Here is a 24065-nt window from a genome sequence, read left to right as displayed (position 1 = left end):
GCAACGAATTGTCATCAAATTCTGTTTCAAGTAGAAGAATACTACAGCTGAAACCCATCGCATGCTGACAGAGGCATTTGACAAGAACGCACAATTCACGACGTTTGTAACAGGTTTGGGCTGTCGTACCGTACATTTCAACGGATTCTCGTCAATGAACTGAACACGAGACGCACTGCCGCGAACTTTTTCCCTGACCTTCTCAGCAATCACGAAACGATTTGTAACAAAGAATTTGAGAGTGTTCAAAATTGTTATCTAGAGTCATAACGGGTGATGAATCTTGGGTCTACGGTTATGACCCTGAAATGGTGCAACAAGCGTCACGATGGAGTATGCCATCTTCGCTAAGGCCGATAAAAGCTCCACAAGTTTGCAGCAACATTTACAGCAACATGAAGTCAATGCTCATCAGTGTGTTTCTGGGAATAGTGCTTAACGAGTTTGTTCTACCTGGTCAGACTGTCAATGGGTGGTTCTACTGTGACGTTTTGAGGCGACCGAGGGAAAATGTCCGGTGCAAACAGCCTAAATTGTGGAAAAAGAAATCCTGGTTGTTGCACCATGACAACACACCCGCACTCATATTGCTCGTTGTGAAGAAATTCCTGGACAAAAACCACTTGGCAACTGTCCCCCACCCTGCCTGCTCGCCAGACCTAGCCGAGTGCTACTTCTACCTGCCCTGGACTTAGAAACTGCGTTGAAAGGATGACGTTTTGACTCGACTGAAGATTTGAATCACAACGGGTCCTGAGCACCCATATTCCTGCGGACTTCCAGGAGTTCTTCCAAGAATGAGAAAAACGCTGATAGCGTTGCATACGTTCCCAAGGTGACTACTTTGAAGGTGACGGAGAACTAGAGGACGAAAGTACGGCTTTCTGATTTTTACAATGAAATTCTCGGATATTTTGGCTAGCATCTCGTATTCTCTTGCATTATTTAAAACAGTCTGACAGTGCTCAGACAGTTTTACAATTCCATACGTGTAGTAACCAACTAGTTCAGACTTAAAAGCAAAATCTGAAGTGGATTTTCTCTTGGAATGGGATTTTGTTATGGTTCTAAGCGACTTGTCACTAAGACAGGCTAACATTTGAGAGTACAAGATCAGAGGAATAAATGTGATGACGTCTTTGCTAACAAAATCCTGAATAGCTTCATTTATAACAAGTAACCTTCTCATCCCCGATCCTTTACAGAAACGAACTTTCGTGTTTAAGATAGCTACAGACGACTGCTTTACAAATGAGTGAATGTGTTACATATTTGACGTTAAGCATGTAAAACCTTTGTGGTTGAAAACGCAAAAACAAATGCTCGGTAAGTGTTACACTGTTTTCCTTTCATTACTTTGTGTAGCTGTAGGGAGAAAAAGACTAGAAAAGGATTGAAATAATATTTAAAGTTCACTGGAACTCGCTAAAAGCTTTCACTACAAAACACTATATGAGCATAGTCTGGGCAGTATTTCTGCTCAGATTTAAGAAAAGCTTGTTTTTCACTCATCTCAATCTTTATGACGTCGTATCTCCTGAAATACGGTCAGCAAAGTGTGCTGTGAATGGAGTTGGTTATAAAGAAATAATAAATTAAAACGTCATGCCTAATGCGTTAGTTTTACTGCATGAACAGCCAAATGGTAAGAAATATACTTTTCCTTTCATTATCTTATGGGGCCGTCAGTGAGAAAAACTTTAGAAAACGTTTGAAATTACATGTAAAGTTTGCTGAACTCGCTTTTTCTCAGACTAAATATAGTCTTGGTAATTTGTAGGCCGTGAGTCACACTGCCTTGAGGCACAAACACAGTTTCAAACTCCAATTTTTTATTTATTGTATTGCGTATGTATTGTAAGATTAATGAGTTGATTATGACAGCATTTTAAATTTTTCAATGCAACCAATAGCTATATGAAATACTGAAAGTAAAGTTTTTGTTGCCCCCGAGAAACAGGCAACCTGCAACAAGTATATGGTGGTAGTTCAGCAATATCGACATCAGCAGCGTGCTGAAGGACGTCGACGCAGAGTGTTTCGTGCTTTTTCTTACAATACAGCTTAAAGGCAGCCAATGCGTGTCTGCAACGAACCACCGCTGAGGGACAGTTCGAAGTGTACAACACGCTGTGTCAAATTTAAGTTATTATCATCTATGGAGGTACACTGTTCTTGACTTGAGATGTGTTCTTTTAGGGTTCAACAATCAATCTTTTTATGAAATTAACGTAAAGGCACCATATCTCTTCATGAATAATGACGTTGGATAAGAATTTTCAACCTGATGACCACACAAAAATGTATGTCTGGCCACTCCCTTGATTTCTTTTCTCAAATGCTATGAGTGGGATGCGAAGTAGTAATATATCTTGTTCTGCAGCGTTGTTCATGCCTTACAAATGGTCTGTTGTGCTAAATCTGCTTCTAAAGCCAGGTCGCTCCTTTGCCTGACTAATATTTGAGATTTTTATGTTTTTCCTATGTCACTGGAAATAGATTTAGAGAATATCCTACATTACAGAGAGGAGACAGACGGGCATATACTTTTTGAGTGGATAAGTAGGTGTACGCAGTGTTCCCTTCACATTAGCTATGCGGTTATTCAGTGTAAAGTCTCAGGAGTTTTGGTGGATCCTAAGGTGACCATCTCAGAATTTACTCATATCTGGTACATGGATACCGAGTGTCTTAATAGTAATAGTGCCAAATGTCACTGTCCTAACTCAAACCATTTTTGATAAATTTAGGTTTCAACGCTCAAGGGTATGTACCCAGTCATTAGACAGGCACTAATTTCTATGCTTTCAGAAACCTGGTACTGAGCAATGAGTTGGCCTACAGAGATCGGATTTTTATGTATCTAGTATTTAGGCTACGTAGTTCGTATAGTGTATAAAAACTAGGAAACATCGTTCAGATTTTTAGTGAAAAATGTTGAAAAATATACTTATTCCACGCTGTGCTTTAAGTTTGTGATTTTTTAAAAAAATTATATGACTCTGCACAGGGAAATACTACAGGCCTCAGCTTGTACACTGTAACTCTTTAGTTCTGCTATTAAGTAGAAATAATTATGAAAATAATTTGGCATTGCAGTTACTGTTTCTTACATTCACTTAAAGGTGACCTTTTTACAGTTCTGACTTACAGGTCAAACACAAACATTTTTAGGAACAGTTTTTCAAGGAATATACATGGTTTCTATTAACCAGTTTCCTGTGGTGGTCGTTATGGATGGTATATATAAGTGGCATTTTATAATTATTCTTTGACAGTGAATAAAGTGAGTTAGTATATTCTTTTCTGACCTGAGATTGCTACCAGATTTGTAAACATATCAGAAGAAGATCAAGTTGAGCTGCATCTGTCTACGTACCCCTCCAGAACTTTGACGTTCGTCAAATTTGACGTTTTTTGGCGATGGAGTCGCCTTTAAGTGGAAGTAATAAAAACTAATTGCATTGCCAAACGCTTTTCATTATTTATACTTAGTAGTACGACTAAAGAACTACAATGCACAAACTAAAGTGTATACCGTTTACTAGCGCAAAGTTACGATTTCTCAAAAATCATATTTAAAGCACAGCATGGAAAAGTGTGTTTTTCACGTTTCCATAAAAAATCTGAATTATGTATCCTACTCTTTCTACATCGTATCAACCTAGTGGCCTACGTACCAGATGCACAAAAAATTTAGGTCTGTAGGTCAACTCATTACTGAGTAGTAGGTCTCTGAAAATGGGGAAACTTGTGTCTGACTAATGATCAGATACACGCCCTTGACACTTCAAATTAGTCTGTTTAATAGTTTTACTATTAAGACATGTATATATCCATGTACCAATTATGAATAATTCTGAGATGGCCACCTTGCCAACCCCTGTGAGATTGCACAGAATGACCCTAAATGTGTTAAATTTGTAATTTCTTTTTTCTCAATGAAGGAAACTAGTGATGACGTTCAATTATTCTTTCATCAGTTCATATCTGCATGGATGACCAGTACTATAATTTTTGAAATTTTTTTAATCAACTGTATTGAGTACAACTAAAATGTACCTCTCCTGCAAAATTCTGTGAATAGTGTCTGTTGAGTTTTGTTAAAACGGTCCTCAATTTAATGAGGAACCATCGAAAAGTGAGATATGTGCAACCTTTTGGAATAATGCTAAGAAAGAACGGAGCTCTGTTGAGTGCATTACCTCCAAGCGCTTCACACTTACGATATCCCCTTCCTGTATCACTTTGCTTGCTTCGTCAAATTCAACATGCGCGCCATGCAGACTAATCATATCTGAATATCACAGATTTGCACCGTGACTATAGGTAGTTATGTGCCCAGAGAGAGCGCCAAGCCGGCCGGAGTGGCCGTGCGGTTCTAGGCGCTACAGTCTGGAACCGAGCGACCGCTACGGTCGCAGGTTCGAATCCTGCCTCGGGCATGGATGTGTGTGATGTCCTTATGTTAGTTTGGTTTAAGTAGTTGTAAGTTCTAGGCGACTGATGGCCTCAGAAGTTAAGTCGCATAGTGCTCAGAGCCATTTGAACCAATAGCGCCAAAAAACAATAACATAACATTTTTAGGGATGACACGCTATCCTAGTTTTCTCGTTTTCTCTTTCGTTGCGTCCAGTGCGAACGCTTTTTCACGAATACAAGCGAATGTTACTGCACACTAGCGAACTGCCTTGCGAGTGATCGTTGTATTTGCATCCATTTGCTCCGGTGTAAGGAAGATCTTAAAGACAAAGCACAAGCTAAAGCTAAAGAACGACGGTGAATGAAACCATTTCTGGCTCATACATGCAAATCTTTCTGATAAGGAAAACTACGGAAAAGTCAAACCATGAAAACCTAACTGTGGTAATTGGCCCACTTCTGCAGAATATGATTTCGTTTTGTGAATACAAAAAAGTTTTAAGTCATGTGTCTTCTGACTCGTTTGATGCGGCCTCCCACGAATTCCTCTCCTATGTCAACCTCTTCACCACAAAGTAGAACTTTCACCCAACGTCCTTAATCATTTGTTGGATGTATTCCAGTCTCTATCTTCCCCCACAGTTTTTGCTCTCTGAGTTCCCTCGGTTATCAGGGACGTGTTCGTAACACATGTCCAATCACCCCGTACATTTTCCTTGTCAGTATTTTCCATAATTTCCTTTCTTCACTGATTCTGCAGAGAACGTCCTCAATCCTTATGTTATTAATCAACCTAATTTTCAGCATTCTTCTGTAACGTTACCAGTCGATATAAGAAAAGAAAAACAGTATTATTTCAACTGGATTCTTATTGAAAGAGATTCCGCAGTAGTTAGCACAGTGGACTCACTTTTGGAAAGACGACAGTTCAAATCCGAGTGCGGCCATCCACATTTGGGTTTTCCGTCGCTTCAGGAAAATGGTGGGATGAATCCTTTGACAGCGCACGACCATTTCCTTCCACATCTTTGAAACATTCCGAGCTTGTGCTCCATCTCTAATGACTCTGATGGTGACGGGATGTTAAACTCTAATTTTCCTTCCTTCTTCCTTAAAATATATCCGAACATATTGCGAGGAATTTGCATTTCGTTACTCATAACCTGCCCTCGGATACTGGTTAGATAACAATAATTTTAAAAGATATCAAACCTCGTGGAATGATTCCACGAGGACTGTAGATTGTCGTCTGACAGGTACGCTTGTTTGAAAACCTCCGTTCTCCTTCTACCTCTTGATACGACATTCTTTGACACGTAGAAGAAACTTCTAGTTGTTACTTTTGTTTTATATTGAGGACGAAGCTCAATTCCTGTGACCCGTCAATAGTTGACCCTATTCCGTGTTAGATATGCTGATCATCTGCTAACGAAAGGTTAGATTCAAAATACTGCTGCTCAATTTACATTAAGTAGATGTTTATCTCTGAGGTTGTGAAATTTACGTATATTGTTGCAGATGAAAGGCAACTGGCTACTTGCTTTGGTGGTGCCCACGGCGTGTGTCCTGTTTGCTAGCCATGTGGACACAGCGAACGTGTTGGCTCTTTTCCCCCTGCCAGCAAGAAGCCACTGGTTTTCCCTCAAACCACTCCTCACTGGGCTGTCCCAAAGAGGTCACAACATCACACTGCTGATAACCGAGTTGGAGGAAGATATACCTGAAAACTGGGACGTTTTCAGAATTCCGCCGGTACTTCCAACGATCTGTAAGTAAACGCACTTGTTGTTCTCGTTATATGGTCGTGAGCAGTACAGTATCTAAATTTTGTTGCAATGGGGCGATGTAAAAAGAATAGCTAGTATTTCAGATGGAGTTACCCATTCCCTCTACATGTTGCTTATTAGGTAGTGTCTCAGAAGGACATGCTGATATCCTTTTCGACAGTGACAGATCCTGAAAATCTGATTCTATTAGTTTTCACATGGAACAAATTGGAAACTCTGTTGTTGGAAATTTTAGTTGATTTGTTATGAACGTCTGCAGGAGTATAAGGGAATAATAAAAAAAGTTTCTCTCCATGTAGCCCTGAAAACGTGAGATTTGTGGAAGGTAATCGAAAACCTTGTTTAGTATCCGGAAGCGCTATCTCCACAGACTCTCCCTGCGGTGTCGGGGGTTGTCATAGAACTGCGGCCCTTCCTTTCCTGTCGTAAAAGGCGTCTAATAGTCTTTGTTATTGTTCTTGTAACTGTTCCTCGGAATTTTGGAGGTTTCTGCTCTTTTCACTTTTTTAAACGCATATTCCCTCAATTTTTTTTTGGTTTTTCAAATTCTAGTCCTCCTTTGGGTTTGACCTCCACTTTCCAAATTTTACCGAAGTGCGGGCCGTTTGGGGAACGACGCCTTGCTGTGGTGAATTACGTCTAAGCTGTGCGTTGTTATCTTTTATACTTACCACTCAAGTGGATCTACCACTGCACCCCAAATCCAGCACGAAAGTCAGTCCGTCTTGGTGGGGTTGTTATGTACCTTCTCGATGACAGCCCCCTGACAAAGCAGGGATCGCACTGCCGATGTCTGCGCTGTCACCTCCCCGTGTCAGCGAAGCAGTAGGTGCCTGTTTACTTCGGGGTACCGGGACTCTGGGCACGGCTACTGGCTACTGTTTCCCGTGGCCTTTGCCCTTGCTGTGGAGAGAGACTCAAATCGAAGTGGGTGGCATCGGGGCGGATGATCCGCAATGAAACGGATTAAACGGTGGCCGTGCCAACACGGCCATCTCATCAGTCAGGAACAGTGATTTTAGTTCAGAGGTTTACAATCCTACTGCATTTCTGTTACTGACCATACCTAAAGACCAGAGCCAGGAAAGGAGAAATGGAAGTGGACAGTTTGTCGAGTTCTTGGTTTGTTCCCGCACTGACGGCGGCTGTTTCGCTTCAACGAAGCCAATGTTTTTCATTAAAAATGTTGAGGATCTGTTTAGGGAGGTTGTGGCAATAGAGAAGGTGAGAAAAGGATCTCTACTGATCAAGACGTCGCACGCCAACCAATCATGGGCAGTTCAGGCCTGCAACAGTGTAGGAGATATACCAGTCACCGTTTCTCCTCATGACAAGCTCAATGGAATTCAAGGTGTTATCTTCCATCGGGACCTAACGCTGCAAACTGATGAAGAGTTGTGTGCTAATCTGGCGTGGCATAGAGTTCGCCGCATCCAGAAGGGACCCAAAAGTAATTAAGTGGACACTGGAGCATTTACCCTAGCCTTCGACGGAAATATTTTAAGTGAGAAGGCTAAGGTGATGGTTTATAGGTGTGATGTCAGGCCTTATTTCCCTCCTCCAATGAGATATAAGTTCCAAAGTTTCCGACACATGTCCTCCCTCTGTTCAGATGAGGCTACCTGTAGGGCACGTGGACAGGCATCCCGTGAGGTCAGCCGTTGTGACCAACAATGTGTCAACTGTATGGAACTTCGCAGAGACACGACCTCTGGTCCCAATAAAACCCACAACCAAAGGCTTCATCACCTTCGTGTCGGCAGCATGAAACATATCCTCAGATTCTTAAATCATATTTGCATGAAGGGAGTATTTCTCTCTCAGTGGCGGGAAAATATTATTATTTCTGTCCTAAAACTGGGAAAGGACCCACATATTTTAAGTAACTCTCGGCCAATCTCTCTGACGAACGGGCTGTGTAAGCCATTCGAACAAATGGTCAAACACCGTCTTTGTTGATGGCTTGATGCTACTAGAGGGCATGTATCACGGTTCCAAAGCGTCCACCACAGATCATCGGTTCGTTTGAAACCCGCAGCGCACAATGCTTTTGCGCATCGCCAACAACTGATTAATGTGTTCTTTGACCTACAGAAGTCATATGATACCACCTGGCTACACCACATTCCATCTACACTGCATGAGTGGGATTTCTGAGGCAGTTTACCCATTTTTATCCAGAATTTCCTATCTTATCGATGTTTTCGGCTCCAGATAGGTTCGGCTCTAAGCAACTGGAGTCCCTCAGGGATCAGTTTTGAGCGTAACGCTGTTTGCTATCGCATCAGTGGCACCGTAAACGCATTGGGCCCCACAGTCCCTCCATCACTGTGCACAGATGAGCTTTGCCTGTACTGTGCCTCTACATCACTGTGCGCCGCTGAGCGCCAGCTATCAATTTCCTCCTGCAAAATCACGAGTTATGCACTTTTATCGACCCCAGTCTGTGCACCCGCATCCAGAAATTTATCTTGTTGATCATTTACTTAAAGTCAGCTATTATTAGGTATTTTATTTGACCACAAGCTAACTTGGCTGCTGCATGTCCGCCGAATTGCATGGAGAAGCTGAATGTTCTCCATTTTCGTAGTCACTCCGCGTGGAGCGAGGACCACACCCTTCTTCTGAGATTTTACAAAGCGCTGATTTTATCTCGCTTGGACTACGGATGTGTTGCCTATGAGCTTGATGGACCCTATTCACCACAAAGTCGTGCAGTTGATAATGGGTGCCTTCTGTACGAGCTCTGTTGACAGCCACCTGGCGGAAGCCAGTGCCCCACTGCTGTGGGTTAGACGACAGCAGCTTCTCGCAAGCTACGAAGTCATAATCTGTCAGATGCCTATTCACCCACGTCTCTTAACTCTGTCCCATAACCAGCAGTTCAGACTGTTTGCGCATCGCCAAAAACAGGGGAGACCATCTGGGATCCGACTCGATATTCTACTGAAGGACCTCCAGCAGCCTCTGTTACACTCTGTTCCTACAGTTCCTCCTCGACACCTCTCATGGGCTGTACCCTGCCCTGTGATATGGATGGACCTCTTCTGTAGCCCAAGAAGGATGCTGATTCTACCTTTCTCCAACACCTGTTTCCTTCAGTCCTCCATGAGTATTCTAAACCGGTATGCATCTACGCAGATGGATCGAAAGTAAACGACAGGGTCGGTTACGCTTTTGCACACGCAAGTGGACACGAGAAGCACAATTAACCGAGTCGGTTGCCATATCCCAGGCTTTGCGGTACGTCAAATTCCAGACCACGGCGATCTTTCTGATCTGCAGCGATTCCATGGGTTGCTTAAAAGGCATAACACTGTGCTGTCCCAAAAATCTTTTGGTCGCCCACAACCTTCATATGGACACCGAGTCACACAGGCATTCCAGGAAATGAACTCGCTGATCGTCTAGCTAAAGACGAAGCTACAGGTGATACCGGACACAGACTTAAGATTACAACTTCGACGCAGTATTTTGAGGCTCTAAGAACTGAAATGATTGGAGACTGCGACCCAAAACAAGTTGAGAGCCATTAAAGGGCCCACTAAGGTGCGACATACATCTTTCCAGGCCTCTCGAAAACATGCTATTGTGATGTGCCTACTAAGGATCGGCCACACGAAACTCACCCACGAGTTCGTTCTTTACCAGGAGGATCCTCCTCACTGCAGCTGAGGTAGTCTACTGACGATAGCGCATGTTCTTGTTGAGTGCGCCCTGCTGGCCGATCTACGGCATGCTCTCAGCTTGTCTACCTCACTACCTCAGATGCTTGAGGCTGACGTGACAGCTTTTACCAGATTGTTGCATTTCCTGAGGGAGAACGGATTTTACTCTAACCCATGTAATACTCTTCCACTTCCAGTGTTTGGGATGGTTGTGAAGACGAGATCCTCTTCCTGTAGCGGGTCCCCACCAAGCGACTGCAGGTTACTTTCTTCTCCTCTCACCTTGCTGTGCCTTTAGATCCCATTTTGTAAGATGCTTCCTGGGTTATCTCTGTTTTCTTTTACCAATCGTGTTACAACTATTGTCAAGCCCTTTTAAACTCTTTGATTTGCTTATGTAGTTTGAGTCCTCGTTTTTTCCGCTTTTGCGTTTTTACGTGTTTCTCTCATCATAAGGAGGGACTGATGACCCTGTAGTTTCGCCCCTTTTAACACATAATTATCAGATCCTCTAGAGATAGCTACACAGCTAGGAGCGGAGGCGTTTGAGAGATAACTCCGAATATTTGGTTACGAAGAGCCACTGAATTCATTATGAAATATTGCCCTAGTTACGGCATATGTAATTTAATTCTAATCAGTCTTAGACTTTGTCCATGGCCTGCCTTCAAAAGAAAAATTGCTTCACACCTTACGTACTGTATTATTCACTGTACACTCCTTATCTGTTAAAGGTGGTGGTCCACAAGTCGTTCTCGTATTCGGACGCAATATGGCATTGAGTTTCGAATTCTTTCCAGCACCAAGGACCATCTCGTAAATGTCGAAATGACTAAAATGCTCTTCTCCCGGTTTCGAACCATATCAAAGGGAGTGCTGTACACTTCAATTTGAGATAACCCAGACAGAAAAATCCCGGGGAGGATTGAGGTCGGGTGATCTTCAAGGCACAGACCATGCGGGGGATCTTCAAGGCACAGACCCTGCGCAATCTGTTCATCTTGGACCATACTGGCGCATTAAATGTCCTCTTACAGCAGCAGAAATATGTGCACCAAGATGCACCTACCACATTCCCCAACCATGGGCTATGGGTGAAATTTCGGTCCATTGAAATAAGGAGTTAATCGAAAAGATTACGTTTGAAAAACGTTTGTTCTAACAGGGCAAATATTTCATACTGTAGTAAGTGGTGGCTCGTAAGAACAGCCAATCCCAGTTATTTAACAAAGTATAATTTTCTTTTTTGCACCTCAACAATTTCCAATCGATCGATTTCGGCATTTATGTTGATTTCAATCACGCATGGATAATCATGATATGATTTATCATTCACTCTAAGAGGTAAAGGACGACACATCACGCGGAAGCTATTCGAATGGGATAGAAAGCTGTATGTGATGTGCTTGTACAGACGAGCAAATTGTTACAATATCAGAAAATGGGATGATTTATTAAAGAGAAAGAGCTTTACAAATTGCCGGCCGGAGTGGCCGAGCGGTTCTAGGCGCTGAAGTCTGGAGCCGCGCGACCTCTACGGTCGCAGGTTCGAATCCTGCCTCGGGCATGGATGTGTTTGATGTTCTCAGATTAGTTAGGTTTACGTAGTTCTAAGTTCTAGGGGACTGATGACCTCAGAAGTTAAGTTCCATAGTGCTCAGAGCCATTTGAACCATTTGAAGCTTTACAAATTAAGCAAGTTGAAGACGCGTTGATCCACCTCTGACCCTTATGCAAGCAGTTATTTGGATTAGCATTGGTTGATAGAGTTATCGGATGTCCTCTAGAGGATATCTTGCTAATTCCTGTCCAACTAGTGCGTTAGATCTTCAAAATCCGGAGCTGCTTGGAAGCTCCCGCCCATAATGCTCCAAACGTTCTCAGTTGGGCAGAAATCCGGTGCCCTTGCTGGCCAAGGAGGGGTTTGACAAGCTTGAAAACCGGCAGTAAAAATTTTCACCGTGTGTCAACGGGCGTTATCTTGCTAAAATGTGAACCGATAATGTGTCACCATAAAAGAGAAACAAACAGTGCGTAGAATATCGTCGACGTATCGCTGTCCTGTAAGGGTGTCGGTGATGACACCAAAGGGGCCTTGATTCGAAAATAAATGGCGCTCTAGACCATAATTTTTTTATTTTTGTTTAAATCTTATGGGACTTAACTGCTAAGGTCATCAGTCCCTAAGCTTACACACACACACCCATGGCCGAGGGAGGACTCGATCCTCCGCCGAGTCCAGCCGCACAGTCCATGACTGCAGCGCGAAGACCGCTCAGCTAATACCGCGCGGCTTTAGACCATTATTTCTGGTTGTCGGACTGTATGCCGGGCGGCAGTCAGATCTGTATTCCACTGCCGGCCGGAGCATCTCTAGACAGTCCGGCCTGGAATCTCATTGACTGGAGTAGAATACCGCTTCGAAATGAGCCCTGATGACAAGGGAAAACGCATCTAGAGTCGCCCAGATAGCAATGAGCTAACTGTCGCCCATCATACTGGCCCGACAACCGGGAGCGATGGTCTTTGGTCTTCACAGAAGGATCAGTTTGGTTGACATCAGCGCCACCTTGACAGCACAGCGGTACGTCGACGTTATTCTACACCCTGTTTTGTTTCCCTTGATGGCAAGTTATCCTGGGCTTACATTTCAGCAATATAAAAACCGCCTGGACACGCCTAAAGTTTCTACAGCTTCTCTTCATACTTGCCAAGCCCTACCTTGGCCAGGAAGGTCGCTGGACCTCCCCAAACTGAGGACGTTTGGGGCATGATCGGCAGTTCCCTGGAACCAGTTCGGGATTTTGATGACCTAACGCACGAATTGAATAGAATTTTGCATGATACGCCGAGGAAGACATTCAGCAACTCTATCTTTCAGTGCCAGCCGAAAAACTGCTTGTATATGGCCCAGAGGTGGACCATCACTGACTTGCTCGGCTTGTGAAACTCTTTCTCTTCAATAAATCATACATTTTTTCTGAAATTATAATCATTTGTTTGTCTGTACACGTACATCACCTCTACCGATTTCCGTTGCGTGATGCGACGTCTTTGTTCTCTTACAGTGTACTTAATGTGGTATATAAAACAATTACTATTCCTTCATATGTGGAATACTAATTACAGTTATATTGTTATGGCACAGATAGTAAGGGGATGAGAATTATAAAATGTCATTAAAACTCATTCACCTTGTTACAATCAAAGTGCGGTCATGCCAGAGACGGAAAGAGAACCAGGAAATTAGCGATGTGTCGCATGTGTTTCACGCCTCAGCACGTTAGAATACCGCGCCGAGAGAGAGAGACGCTGAGGTCGGCAGAAAATAGCATGGGATAGAAAACCAGCAGAAACGTGTACTGGAATGGCTTTAGTTCTATTGAGTTGGTGCATAAACTCGTAGCGTTTTTCCATAAGTTGAATAAGTGCAATAGATACCCATAACAGAGACTTTAGGCGTCAAGAATATATTCTCCTTCACTATTTACGACGGTCTGCCAACGTTGCGTTATCTTTTCGATTCCGAGTCTGTAGAAATCACATGGTTTTGAGGTGAAGAACTTGTCCAGTGGTGATCGGAGCACATTTTCATTCGGAAAGGAAGTTTGTTAAAGGTTGTTCGATAAAGAGCGGGAAAGGAGAAAGCCAGAAGGCGTCATATCAGCTGAATATGGCGGGTGCGGTATGACACCCAATCCATCTCCTGTATAACATTTTTTTCTAATCTAGCAGAACGCTAACGGACGTTATTGTGGAGTAGGATCACTTCATGCAGTCTTCTTGGCCGTTGTTCTTGGATCGCGTCTGCAAGACGTCGCATATGTTCACGATAAATGTCAGTAGTGATGGTTACACCTCAGGGAAGCAATTCGTAGTGCACCACACGATCGCTGTCCTCCCAGACGCATAACATCATCTTTTGCGGATGTCTGCAGGTCTTTGTACAAGGAGCTGCTGCTTAGTTTGGGCTCAACCATTCCCTTCTTTTCCTTGTGTCAGTATGAAGACTACATTTCTCGTCACCACTAACAACAAAGGGTAGAAATGGAAGGGGATTTTTCACGAGCCAATTGATGACGAGCAAGCAGAGATGCTCAAAGGCCACCCACTGACGTTTGTGATTTTGGCTTAGGTCATGCGGTACCTTCACATTCGATTTTTGAACCTTCCCCACAGCATGTCAATGTCGCACTATGGTATAATGATAACATCTTATTTACCAGTTCTAGAGTACAAGGACGTGGATCATCGTGGATTAATGCGTTTGAACGATCTTTATCAAACGCCTAAGGTCTTTCTAAAGTGGAGAGGCACTAATGTCAAAACGGCCCTCCTTAAAACGAGAAAACCACTTATCTGCCTTGCTGTGTCCAATTGCATAATCCCCATACACGGCGCTGATGTTTCAACTGTCACCCCTCTACTGAACTCAAACAGAAGAGTATGTCGTAAAAGTTACGATTTTTGCACTTGGCATCCCATTTTCCAGCGTCCACACCTCCACTCAGTATGCCCATATGAAATAAATGACCATATGAAAACTTAAATAGCAACAGTGATCTGCAAATAAAAAATGTCAACAGGTAAATAAACCCATAGCAACCGGTATACCAACATGCAAAACCAAAACACTACTAACTTATGCATCAAACTAATATTACCCCATGTATTCACCCGAGCTATTTTTTGCTATCAATTATCATACAATTTGAATGTTATGAAATCAAATTTGTTCATCTTTCCAGCCTAAGTTGATAAGTTTGATACTTTCTTACGGAGAAGGTGATATTGTTGCAGGGCTTGTTCGCTTCATCTTGCTGGACATGTTACAGGTATCACAAAGTTACATATATCACACGAAGTTGTCTGTGCATTCATGTTACTAAAAAGTATTCTCTGTTTTACAGCATGAAGGTGTATGAAATCTATGGTATTATCAAAGTCTTTTCTTTTACAGTAATAACCCAAAATACGATGGTACTAAGATCGATGAGAGGCAAAAAGCTATATGACATGTTGCTGGACATGGGCATCGAAATGTGTGAAAAACTTTTAAGGCAGGAAGCTGTTCAAAAACTGATGAATATTAAAGACAAAAAGTTCGACCTGCTTGTCATGGAATACTTCTTCATGAACGACTGCTTCTTAGGATTCTCGCACAAATTCAATGTGCCCGTTGTCGCCTTGTCTTCTGTTGGAGCGTTTCACTGGGTAACAGATGCAGTTGGCGAGCTAAGCACGCCATCATACATTCCTGATATTTTTAGCGACTATACAGACCACATGACTTTCTGGCAGCGTTTAGACAACACCGTGGCTGTGACGTACGCAAGGTACGCTTATAATTATCACTTCTTACCGAAAATGGATGAAATAGTCAAAGAGAATTTCAAAGATCCTGCGATGCCTCGGCTGTCAGCTCTGAGAGCCAACACCTCACTGATGATCGTTCAGAGCCACGTGAGCTTCAGTTATCCCCGACCTCACTTACCCAATGTGATTGAGACCGGCGGAATGCACATCCAGCAACCAAAGGCACTACCACAGGTAAGATGGCGCTTTCTACAATGTTCTACAGTTATTAATAAAATACACTGAGTACCTTAAATGATTTCTCTCCCTTACTCTCCTCCTGACATCCACACAGGTATTCATTCTCCCCATCCCCCTTCCTCTGTCTCTCTCTCTGTCTCTGTCTCTCTCTCTCTCTCTCTCTCTCAGACACACACACACACACACACACACACACACACACACACACACACACACACACACGCGCACGCACGCGGGCTCAATTGGTCCAGTCCTTATGTTCCTGACACTACTGCAAGCGGTGCTACCTATGAGCGAGTGTCAACGGAACGTAATGTACAGATCGTCGGGCAAAGGGACTACCCGCATACAGTCACTGTGCTGCTGTGAAACGTGAGATTTCGTGTCTTGCAGTCCTGTTAAATAGGGTTGGAATTGGAGCCGCTGTTTGATCTGGGTCTCTTCTTGCCTGTTGCACAATGTAGCGGCCATCTGCTGCTGTAGTTAACCACTGTCGACCGTCTCCTCTCCTTCGGCAAGCAGTGTCTGTGTTTCGGAACGCTCCCCACGCACGTGAAACAACGCTGTCTGCGCTACTAAAGTCCAGGGCTACACTCGTCACACTTCGTCCCCCTTCCATCTTTCCGCAGATCTTCACAGTGTGAAATCGTTCAAATGCTATCTCCGGGCCATGTTGTAATGAAGAACACCATCACAGTGGACTGTAACTGTTTCCTCATAGGGACACTACCTTTTCCCACTCCTTCAACTGCACCGTGTTGCGGGCCAGGCCCATTTGGCGCTATAGGCAGGCCGACCTCACGCCATGTGACGTCCAACTTTCTATGCATGACTGCAAGACCTCTAGCAACATACTATTGCAGTATCGTTCGTTACATTACTTTATACAGGGTGAGTCACCTAACATTACCGCTGGATATATTTCGTAAACCACATCAAATACTGACGAATCGATTCCACAGACCGAACGTGAGGAGAGGAGTTAGTATAATTGGTTAATACAAACCATAAAAAAATGCACGGAAGTATGTTTTCTAACACAAACCTACGTTTTTTTAAATGGAACCCAGTTAGTTTTGTTAGCACATCTGAACATATAAACAAATACGTAATCAGTGCCGTTTGTTGCATTGTAAAATGTTAATTACATCCGGAGATATTGTAACCTAAAGTTGAGGCTTGAGCACCACTCCTCCGCTGTTCGATCGTGTGTATCGGAGAGCACCGAATTACATATGGATCCGAAGGGAACGGTGATGGACCTTAGGCACAAAAGAGACTGGAACAGCACATTACGTCCACATGCTAACACCTTGTTATTGGTCTTTTTCACTGACGCACATGTACATTACCATGAGGGGTGAGGTACACGTTCGACGGACGTTTCATAGGACGTGGAGGACGCATAAATTGGCCAGCCCGTTCTCCTGATCTTACACCTCTGGACTTCTTTCTGTGGGGTACGTTAAAGGAGGATGTGTACCGTGATGTGCCTACAACCCCAGAGGATATGAAACAACGTATTGTGGCAGCCTGCGGCGACATTACACCAGATGTACTGCGGCGTGTACGACATTCATTACGCCAGACATTGCAATTGTGTGCAGCAAATGATGGCCACCACATTGAACATCTATTGGCCTCCGTAATTGAAAACGGAAATCACTTGTGTACGTGTACCTCACCCCTCATGGTAATGTACGTACATGTGCGCCAGTGAAAAAGACCAAAAAAAAGGTGTTAGCATGTGGACGTAATGTGCTGTTCCAGTCTCTTCTGTGCCTAAGGTCCATCACCGTTCCCTTTGGATCCCTAAGTAATTCGGTGCTCTCCGATACACACGATCGAACAGCGGAGGAGTGGTACTCAAGCCTCAACTTTAGGTTACAATATCTCCGGATGTAATTAACATTTTACAATGCAACAAACGGCACTGATTACGTATTTGTTTATATGTTCAGAAGTGCTAACTAAACTAATGGGGTTCTATTTAAAAAAACGTAGGTTTGTGTTAAAAAACATACTTCCGTGCATTTTTTTATAGTTTGTATTAACCAATTACACTAGCCCCTCTCCTCACGTTCGGTCTGTGGTATCGATTCGTCAGTATTTGATGTGGTTTACGAAATATATCCAGCGGTAACGTTAGGTGACTCACCCTGTATATCCTCTCCTGAAGTTTTGAAGTGCAGTGTAGCTCGAAAATTTAACTCTACTGAAGTGAGGGACACGCCGAACAGAAACACTTGTATCACTGAAAGAAGGGCCAACTGGTGTCCAAGCGAAGAACCCTAAGGCGATGGTGCCGAATTACCCGCAGGTGACGTCCTAGACGCCGCATCTACCAATGATAGCGCCCAAATTACCGCAAGTTATCCTGTGGTTCCCAAGGACCCAATTCACCATACTATGGACGAAAAATCGGTATTCTGTGTTTTGGAATACTTAAACATGTAAACTATGAAGCCAGCAGATCTACATTAATGATCTAAGACATTATGCCCACTGCCCACCACGAAACTGAACGACTCCTTATGGAGTTGCGGGGACTGACGATGTAAGGAAAGTATTCAAGCGGAGCAGAGACATATGGGGAAACATTCTAGCGACGATACGAGCCGCAAATGGGGAAAGCCACCGACATGAGCGACTTCGATTAATAGCAGGTTGTTATACCCGGCGCCTCGGAACGAACATATCGGTAACGACTACGCTGGCCTCGTGCTAACGCGCTACCATTGTGAATATATTAGGGAAGTGGTTGAAGGACAGTGAAACCACGAGAGCGCGAAATTATGTTGGACACCCTTGCCTCATCACAGACCGATGTGTAAAGCAGGACAGGTGGAGAGTGCAACAATGCTGGTACATCCACAAGCGTTTAAAGGCACACCGTTCAGCGCCCGTTGTTGGACACAGATCTCCATAGAAGACGACCCCTATGTGACCCACGGTATCACAACGTCGTCGTCAATAATTGACGACTGCACTGAGGACGTGAAAATCGAGATTTGACTGTGGATCAATAGAAATCAAGTTGATGCTTGTGTCTGGGTATATCGACATCCACTCAACCGAGTCCTCAAGACATGCACTGGGCCACGGACGCTGCCCAGTGGGGGCAGCATTATTCCGTGTGGGGCATTCAGTCCAGGGGATCTGCGATACTACACTACTGACCATTAAAATTGCTACACCGGGAAGAAATGCAGATGATAAACTGGTATTCATTGGACAAGTATATTATACTACAACTGAATAGTGATTACATTTTCATGCAATTTGGGTGCATAGATCCTGAGAAATCAGTACGCAGACCAACCACATCTGGTCATAATAACGGCCTTGATACACCTGGGCATTGAGTCAAACAGTGCTTGGATGGCGTGTACAGGTACAGCTGCCCATGCAGCTTCAACACAATACCACTGTTCATCAAGAATAAGTGACTGGCGTATTGTGACGAGCCAGTTGCTCGGCCACCATTGACCAGACGTTTTCAATTGGTGAGACATCTGGCCCGTACAGGACCTGCAGCATGCGGTCGTGCATTAAACTGGTGAAATGTAGGGTTTCGCAGGAATCGAATGAAGGGTAGAGCCACGTGTCGAAACACATCTGAAATGTAACGTCCACTGTTCAAAGTGCCGTCAATGCGAACAAGAGGTGACCGAGGCGTGTAGCCAATGCCACCCCATGCCATCACATCGGGTGATACGCCAGTATGGCGATCACGAATACACGCTTCCAATGTGCGTTCACCGCGATGTCGCCAAACACGGAAGCGACCATCATGATGCTGTAAAAAGAACCTGGATTCATCCGAAATAATGACGTTTTGCCATTCGTGCTCCCAGGTTCGTCGTTGAGTACACCATCGCAGGTGCTCCTGTCTGTGATGCAGCGTCAAGGGTAACCGCAGCCACGGTCTCCGAGCTGGTAGTCCATGCTGCTGCAAACGTCGTCGAACTGTTCGTGCAGATAGTTGTTATCTTGCAAACGTCCCCATCTGTTGACTCAGGGATCGAGACGTGGCTGCACGATCCGTTACAGCCATGTGGATAAGATGCCTTTCATTTCAACTGCTAGTGATACGAGGCCGTTGGGATCCAGCACGGCGTTCCGTATTACCCTCCTCAACCCACCGATTCCATATCCTGCTAACAGTCATTGGATCTCGACCAACGCCAGCAGCAATGTCGCGATACAATAAACCGCAATCGCGATAGGCTACAATCCGACCTTTATCAAAGGCGGAAACGTGATGGTACGCATTTCTTCTCCTTACACGAGGCATCACAACAACGTTTCACCAGGCAACGCCTGTCAATTGCTGTTTGTGTATGAGAAATCGGCTGGAAACTTTCCTCATGTCAGCACCTTGTGTGAATGCTCTGAAAAGCTAATCATTTGCATATCACAGCATCTTCTTCCTGTCAGTTAACTTTCGCATCTGTAGCACGTCATCTTCGTGATGTAGCTATTTTAATGGCCAGTAGTGTAATCGAAGGCTCCATGATAGCTGTGGATTATGTGAACATTATGACAGGGCATTTGTATTGCTTCATGCTTGGCGTCTTCCATCAGAATAACTGTCCGTATCATAACGCCAGCATAGAGCTACAATTATGTGAGGAACATGATAATGAATGAATATGCTGGCCACTAAGTTCGCCCGGACTGAACCCTATGGAACACGCTAGCTCTGCTCCACAAAGCACCACACGCTGTTGGACGCTATCTCCGGTCTCACAAAACACCATCCAGTTATTTACGGAAAAAGCATAACCTGTGCGTAGACGTCCGGTGTCTGAAGCCATATGCCTCCAAAAATGAGGAAATAGAGTAACCTATGCGTGAACATCGGTGTCTGGTACCATATACCTCTGGAAATCTATCGCGGACTTGTTAGATCCCTGACACGCACAATCGCTGCTGTATTGCATTCAAAAGTGGACTCACACGCCATTAAGTAGGTGAGCGTAATGCTCTGATTCAGCAGCAGCAGCATGCTTTGCATAGTGACCTGTGAGTCTCCTTCTCAACTTGTGAAGCATCTCTTAACTTCAGGAGTTTCCTCGCCACTTATGAACACTTCTTCATTAGTCTTGTATCGACCTTCATCCTCATGGGACTTGATTTATCCCCATAATGAGTTGTCCAGTGGGGTCAAGTCTGAGTTTTGTGAGGCTTGAGATTTTGCAGAACTATCTATATGCCCTATACAGTAACCACAAAACTGTTAATCAAGGAACTCACATGCCTGAAAATCAACATGTGCTGGAGATCTGTCTTTGTGTAGCCATGTGTAGCCTATATCTGTCTAGTCCTTGATCTGAGCTATTAAGAACGTTTATAATGTCTACTAAAAAGAATTTGTACTTAGCTCCCTTAAAAAACTATGGTCTGAAAAGGGATCGTCATGACATCATACTTGATATCATGAGATTTTTTTTTCCTTTCCAGCTTTGCACATAACGGGTATTTTTCTTATACCAGGAAACTATACTCGTCTTGTATGAACTGTGATTTACTGCTCATTGATCAGATAGTTTTTTGTGTGATGCTCATCCCTTGGAAACTGATTGAGCGACAGTGGCACATGTTTCCTACAGTGTTTTCTTAAGTCCATCAAGCGGTCTGTCTTTGACAGTATTTCAAAGAAAAACACTTTTCTCCCAGTCAAGTAGGAGTAAACAAAACAATGGAAAATCCAGAATGGAGTGTAATAATATTAGAGAAGAAAGTTGCTACTCACCATATAGCGGAGATGCTGAGTCACGATATGCACAACAGAAAGATTTCAGCCATTAAGGACTTTGTCAGCAATAGACACACATACACACACGCACACACACACTCACACAAATGCAACTTGCACACATGTCTACACTCTCAGATAACTGAAACCACACTGCGGGCAGCAGCACCAGTGCATGATGGGAGTGGCGACTGGGTAGGGGTAAGGAGGAGGCTGGGACTGTGAGGGGGAGGGATAGTATGGTGGGAGTGGCAGACAGTCAAATGCTGCAGTTTAGATGGAGGCCAGCAGAGAAGGTTGGGAGGAGGAGGGGGTAAGTAGTGGGAAGGAGAGAAATAAAAAAATAAAAAACTGGGTGTGGCGGTGAAATGACAGCTGTGTAGTTTAATAAGTCGCACCTGCAAAAAAATAACATGAATTCTTTACAGACGAATGGAAAATCAGGTAGAAGCCAACCTCGGGGAAGATCAGTTTGTATTCCATAGAAATGTTAGAACACACAAGGCAATATTGACCTTACGACTTATAATAGAGAAGACAGATTAAGGAAAGGCAAACCTACGTTTCTAGCATTTGTAGACTTAGAGAACGCTTTTGACATTGTGGACTGGAATACTCTCTTTCAGATTCTGAAGGTGGCAGGGGTAAAATACAGGGAGCGAAAGACTATTTACAATTTGTACAGAAAGCAGATGGCAGTAATAAAAGTCGGGGAGTATGGAAGAGAAGAAGTTGTTGGAAGGGAGTTAGACAGGGTTGTAGCCTATCCTCGATGTTATTCAATCTGTATATTGAGTAAGCAGTAAAGGAAACAAAAGAAAAGTTCGGAGTAGGTATTAAAATCCATGGAGAAGAAATAAAAACTTTGAGGTTTGCCGATGACATTGTAATTCTGTCATAGTCAGCAAAGGACATGGAAGAGCAGTTGAATGGAATGGACAGTGTCTTGAAAGGAGGATATAAGATGAACATCAACAAAAGCAAAACGAGGATAATGAAATGTAGTCGAATTAAGTCGGGTGATGCTGTGGGAATTATATTAGGAAATGAGATACTTAAAGTAGTAGTCGAGTTTTGCTATTTGGGAAGCAAACTAGCTGATGGTGGTCGAAGTAGAGAGGATATAAAATGTAGACTGGCAATGACAAGGAAAACGTTTCTGAAGAAGATAAATTTGTTAACGTCGAGTGTAGATTTTAGTTTCAGGAAGTCTATTCTGAAAGTATTTTTATGGAGAGTAGCCCTGTATGGAAGTGAAACATGGACGATAAATAGTTCAGACAAGAAGAGAATAGAAGTTTTCGAAATGTGGTGCTACAGAAGAATGCTGAAGATTAGATGGGTAGTTCAGTAACTAATGAGGAGGTACCGAATAGAATTGGGGAGAAGAGAACTTTGTGACACAACTACATAGAAGAAGGGATCGGTTGATATGACATGTTCTGAGGCATCAAGGGATTAGAGGGCAGTGTGGATGGTAAAAATCGTAGAGGGAGACCAAAAGATGAATACACTAAGCAGATTCAGAAGGATGTAGTTTGCACTAGGTACGTGAAGAAGCTTACACAGGATAGAGTAGCATGGAGAGCTGCATCAAACCAGTCTCTGGACTGAAAACCACAACATCAGCTGCCAGTGGACTTTGATTTATATTAATGGTGCAAGTTAAAAGTTTTTGCTGGACCAGGGTTCGAACTCGGACTCCAACTTACCCGGCACACACGCTGACCACTTCGCCATCCAGACGCAGTGGTCAGTACAGCGACATGGACTACCGTAGCACACCTGCCACGAGACACACATTCTCAACTTACTTGTGTAGCACAGACTGCTGATGTAGTGTACTTGTCTAAAAGACTAGACATTACATATATAATTTAGGCGATGACAGCCAACTATCACTTAAGTGAAGATGCACGCCAAAACGCCAAACTATTACGGAAATCAGCGAAATGCTGCAAGTAATGGGGCTAATGAGCAGGGCCTCTACATCAGTAGCATGTGATGTAAGTTGAGAATTTGAGTCTCACGAGAGATGTGCTATGGAAGTCTGTGCAGTTGTGGTGACCACGGTGCCCGGATGGGGTTGTGGTCAGCGCATTTGCCTAATATGCAAGGGAGCCAGGTTCAAATCCCAGTCCTGCACAAATTCTTCAACTTGCCCCATGGATACAAATTGATGCCCACGAGCAGCTAACATCATTCCTTTGTTTCTTAATTCATAGTTCCTGCAGGATCAAAATGGTGTCTGTTATTTTGGACAAATCCGAAAGAAAAGACACAACATACTGGAATATAAGATCTAAACACAATAAACATGGTCACAAGACTATATATACACTTAGTATACCTATAAATGGCGTGTAATGTAAAGTATATACCGAGAAATGACAATATATGCCTATTAAAGTGCTGCCGTAGCTGTACAGTGGAAACCTTTTCCTCCCCAGAATCGAAAGTACAGACGCACCGACCCATAAGGGTGCAAGAAGTATAGAAAAACCACAACAGCTCAATAGAGCCAGTGGAACGGCTCACATCGAGAGGCAGAGATAGTGCGATCTCTCAGGCTTGATTTATTGATGATGTACTTTCGTGTGTCCTGCTGAATTGTTCTTTCGTTTCCAACGTAATTATGGCCGCACTACGGGATTTAACAGGCTTTGAACGTGCAACGGCACTTGGAGCTAGAAGCGCGAGTTATTCCATTTTGTAAATCGTTAGGGAATTCAATATTTCGAGGTGTGCCAAGAATATCAAATTTCTGGTGTTACCTTTTACCACGGACAACGTAGTGGCCGACGGCCATCACCTAACAAGCGACAGCAGCGTTTGCGTAGAATTGTCGCTTCTAACAGACAAGCAACACAG

At 43.6% G+C, this 24065-nt stretch overlaps 1 protein-coding gene across 1 annotated transcript in view; it reads left to right on the top strand.

Moving 5' to 3' along the window:
- Positions 1-24065, top strand: part of LOC124711943 (UDP-glycosyltransferase UGT5-like) — a 50148-nt gene that overhangs the window by 3564 nt on the left and 22519 nt on the right. The window contains exons 2-3 of the mRNA XM_047242210.1: positions 5941-6190; positions 14838-15427. Coding sequence (XP_047098166.1) covers positions 5941-6190; positions 14838-15427 — 840 coding nt within the window. The remainder of the gene's footprint in view (positions 1-5940; positions 6191-14837; positions 15428-24065) is intronic.

Source organism: Schistocerca piceifrons, chromosome 8 (assembly GCF_021461385.2).
Source record: "Schistocerca piceifrons isolate TAMUIC-IGC-003096 chromosome 8, iqSchPice1.1, whole genome shotgun sequence".
Lineage (NCBI taxonomy): Eukaryota > Metazoa > Arthropoda > Insecta > Orthoptera > Acrididae > Schistocerca > Schistocerca piceifrons.
This window is presented reverse-complemented; position numbering and strand designations above follow the sequence as displayed.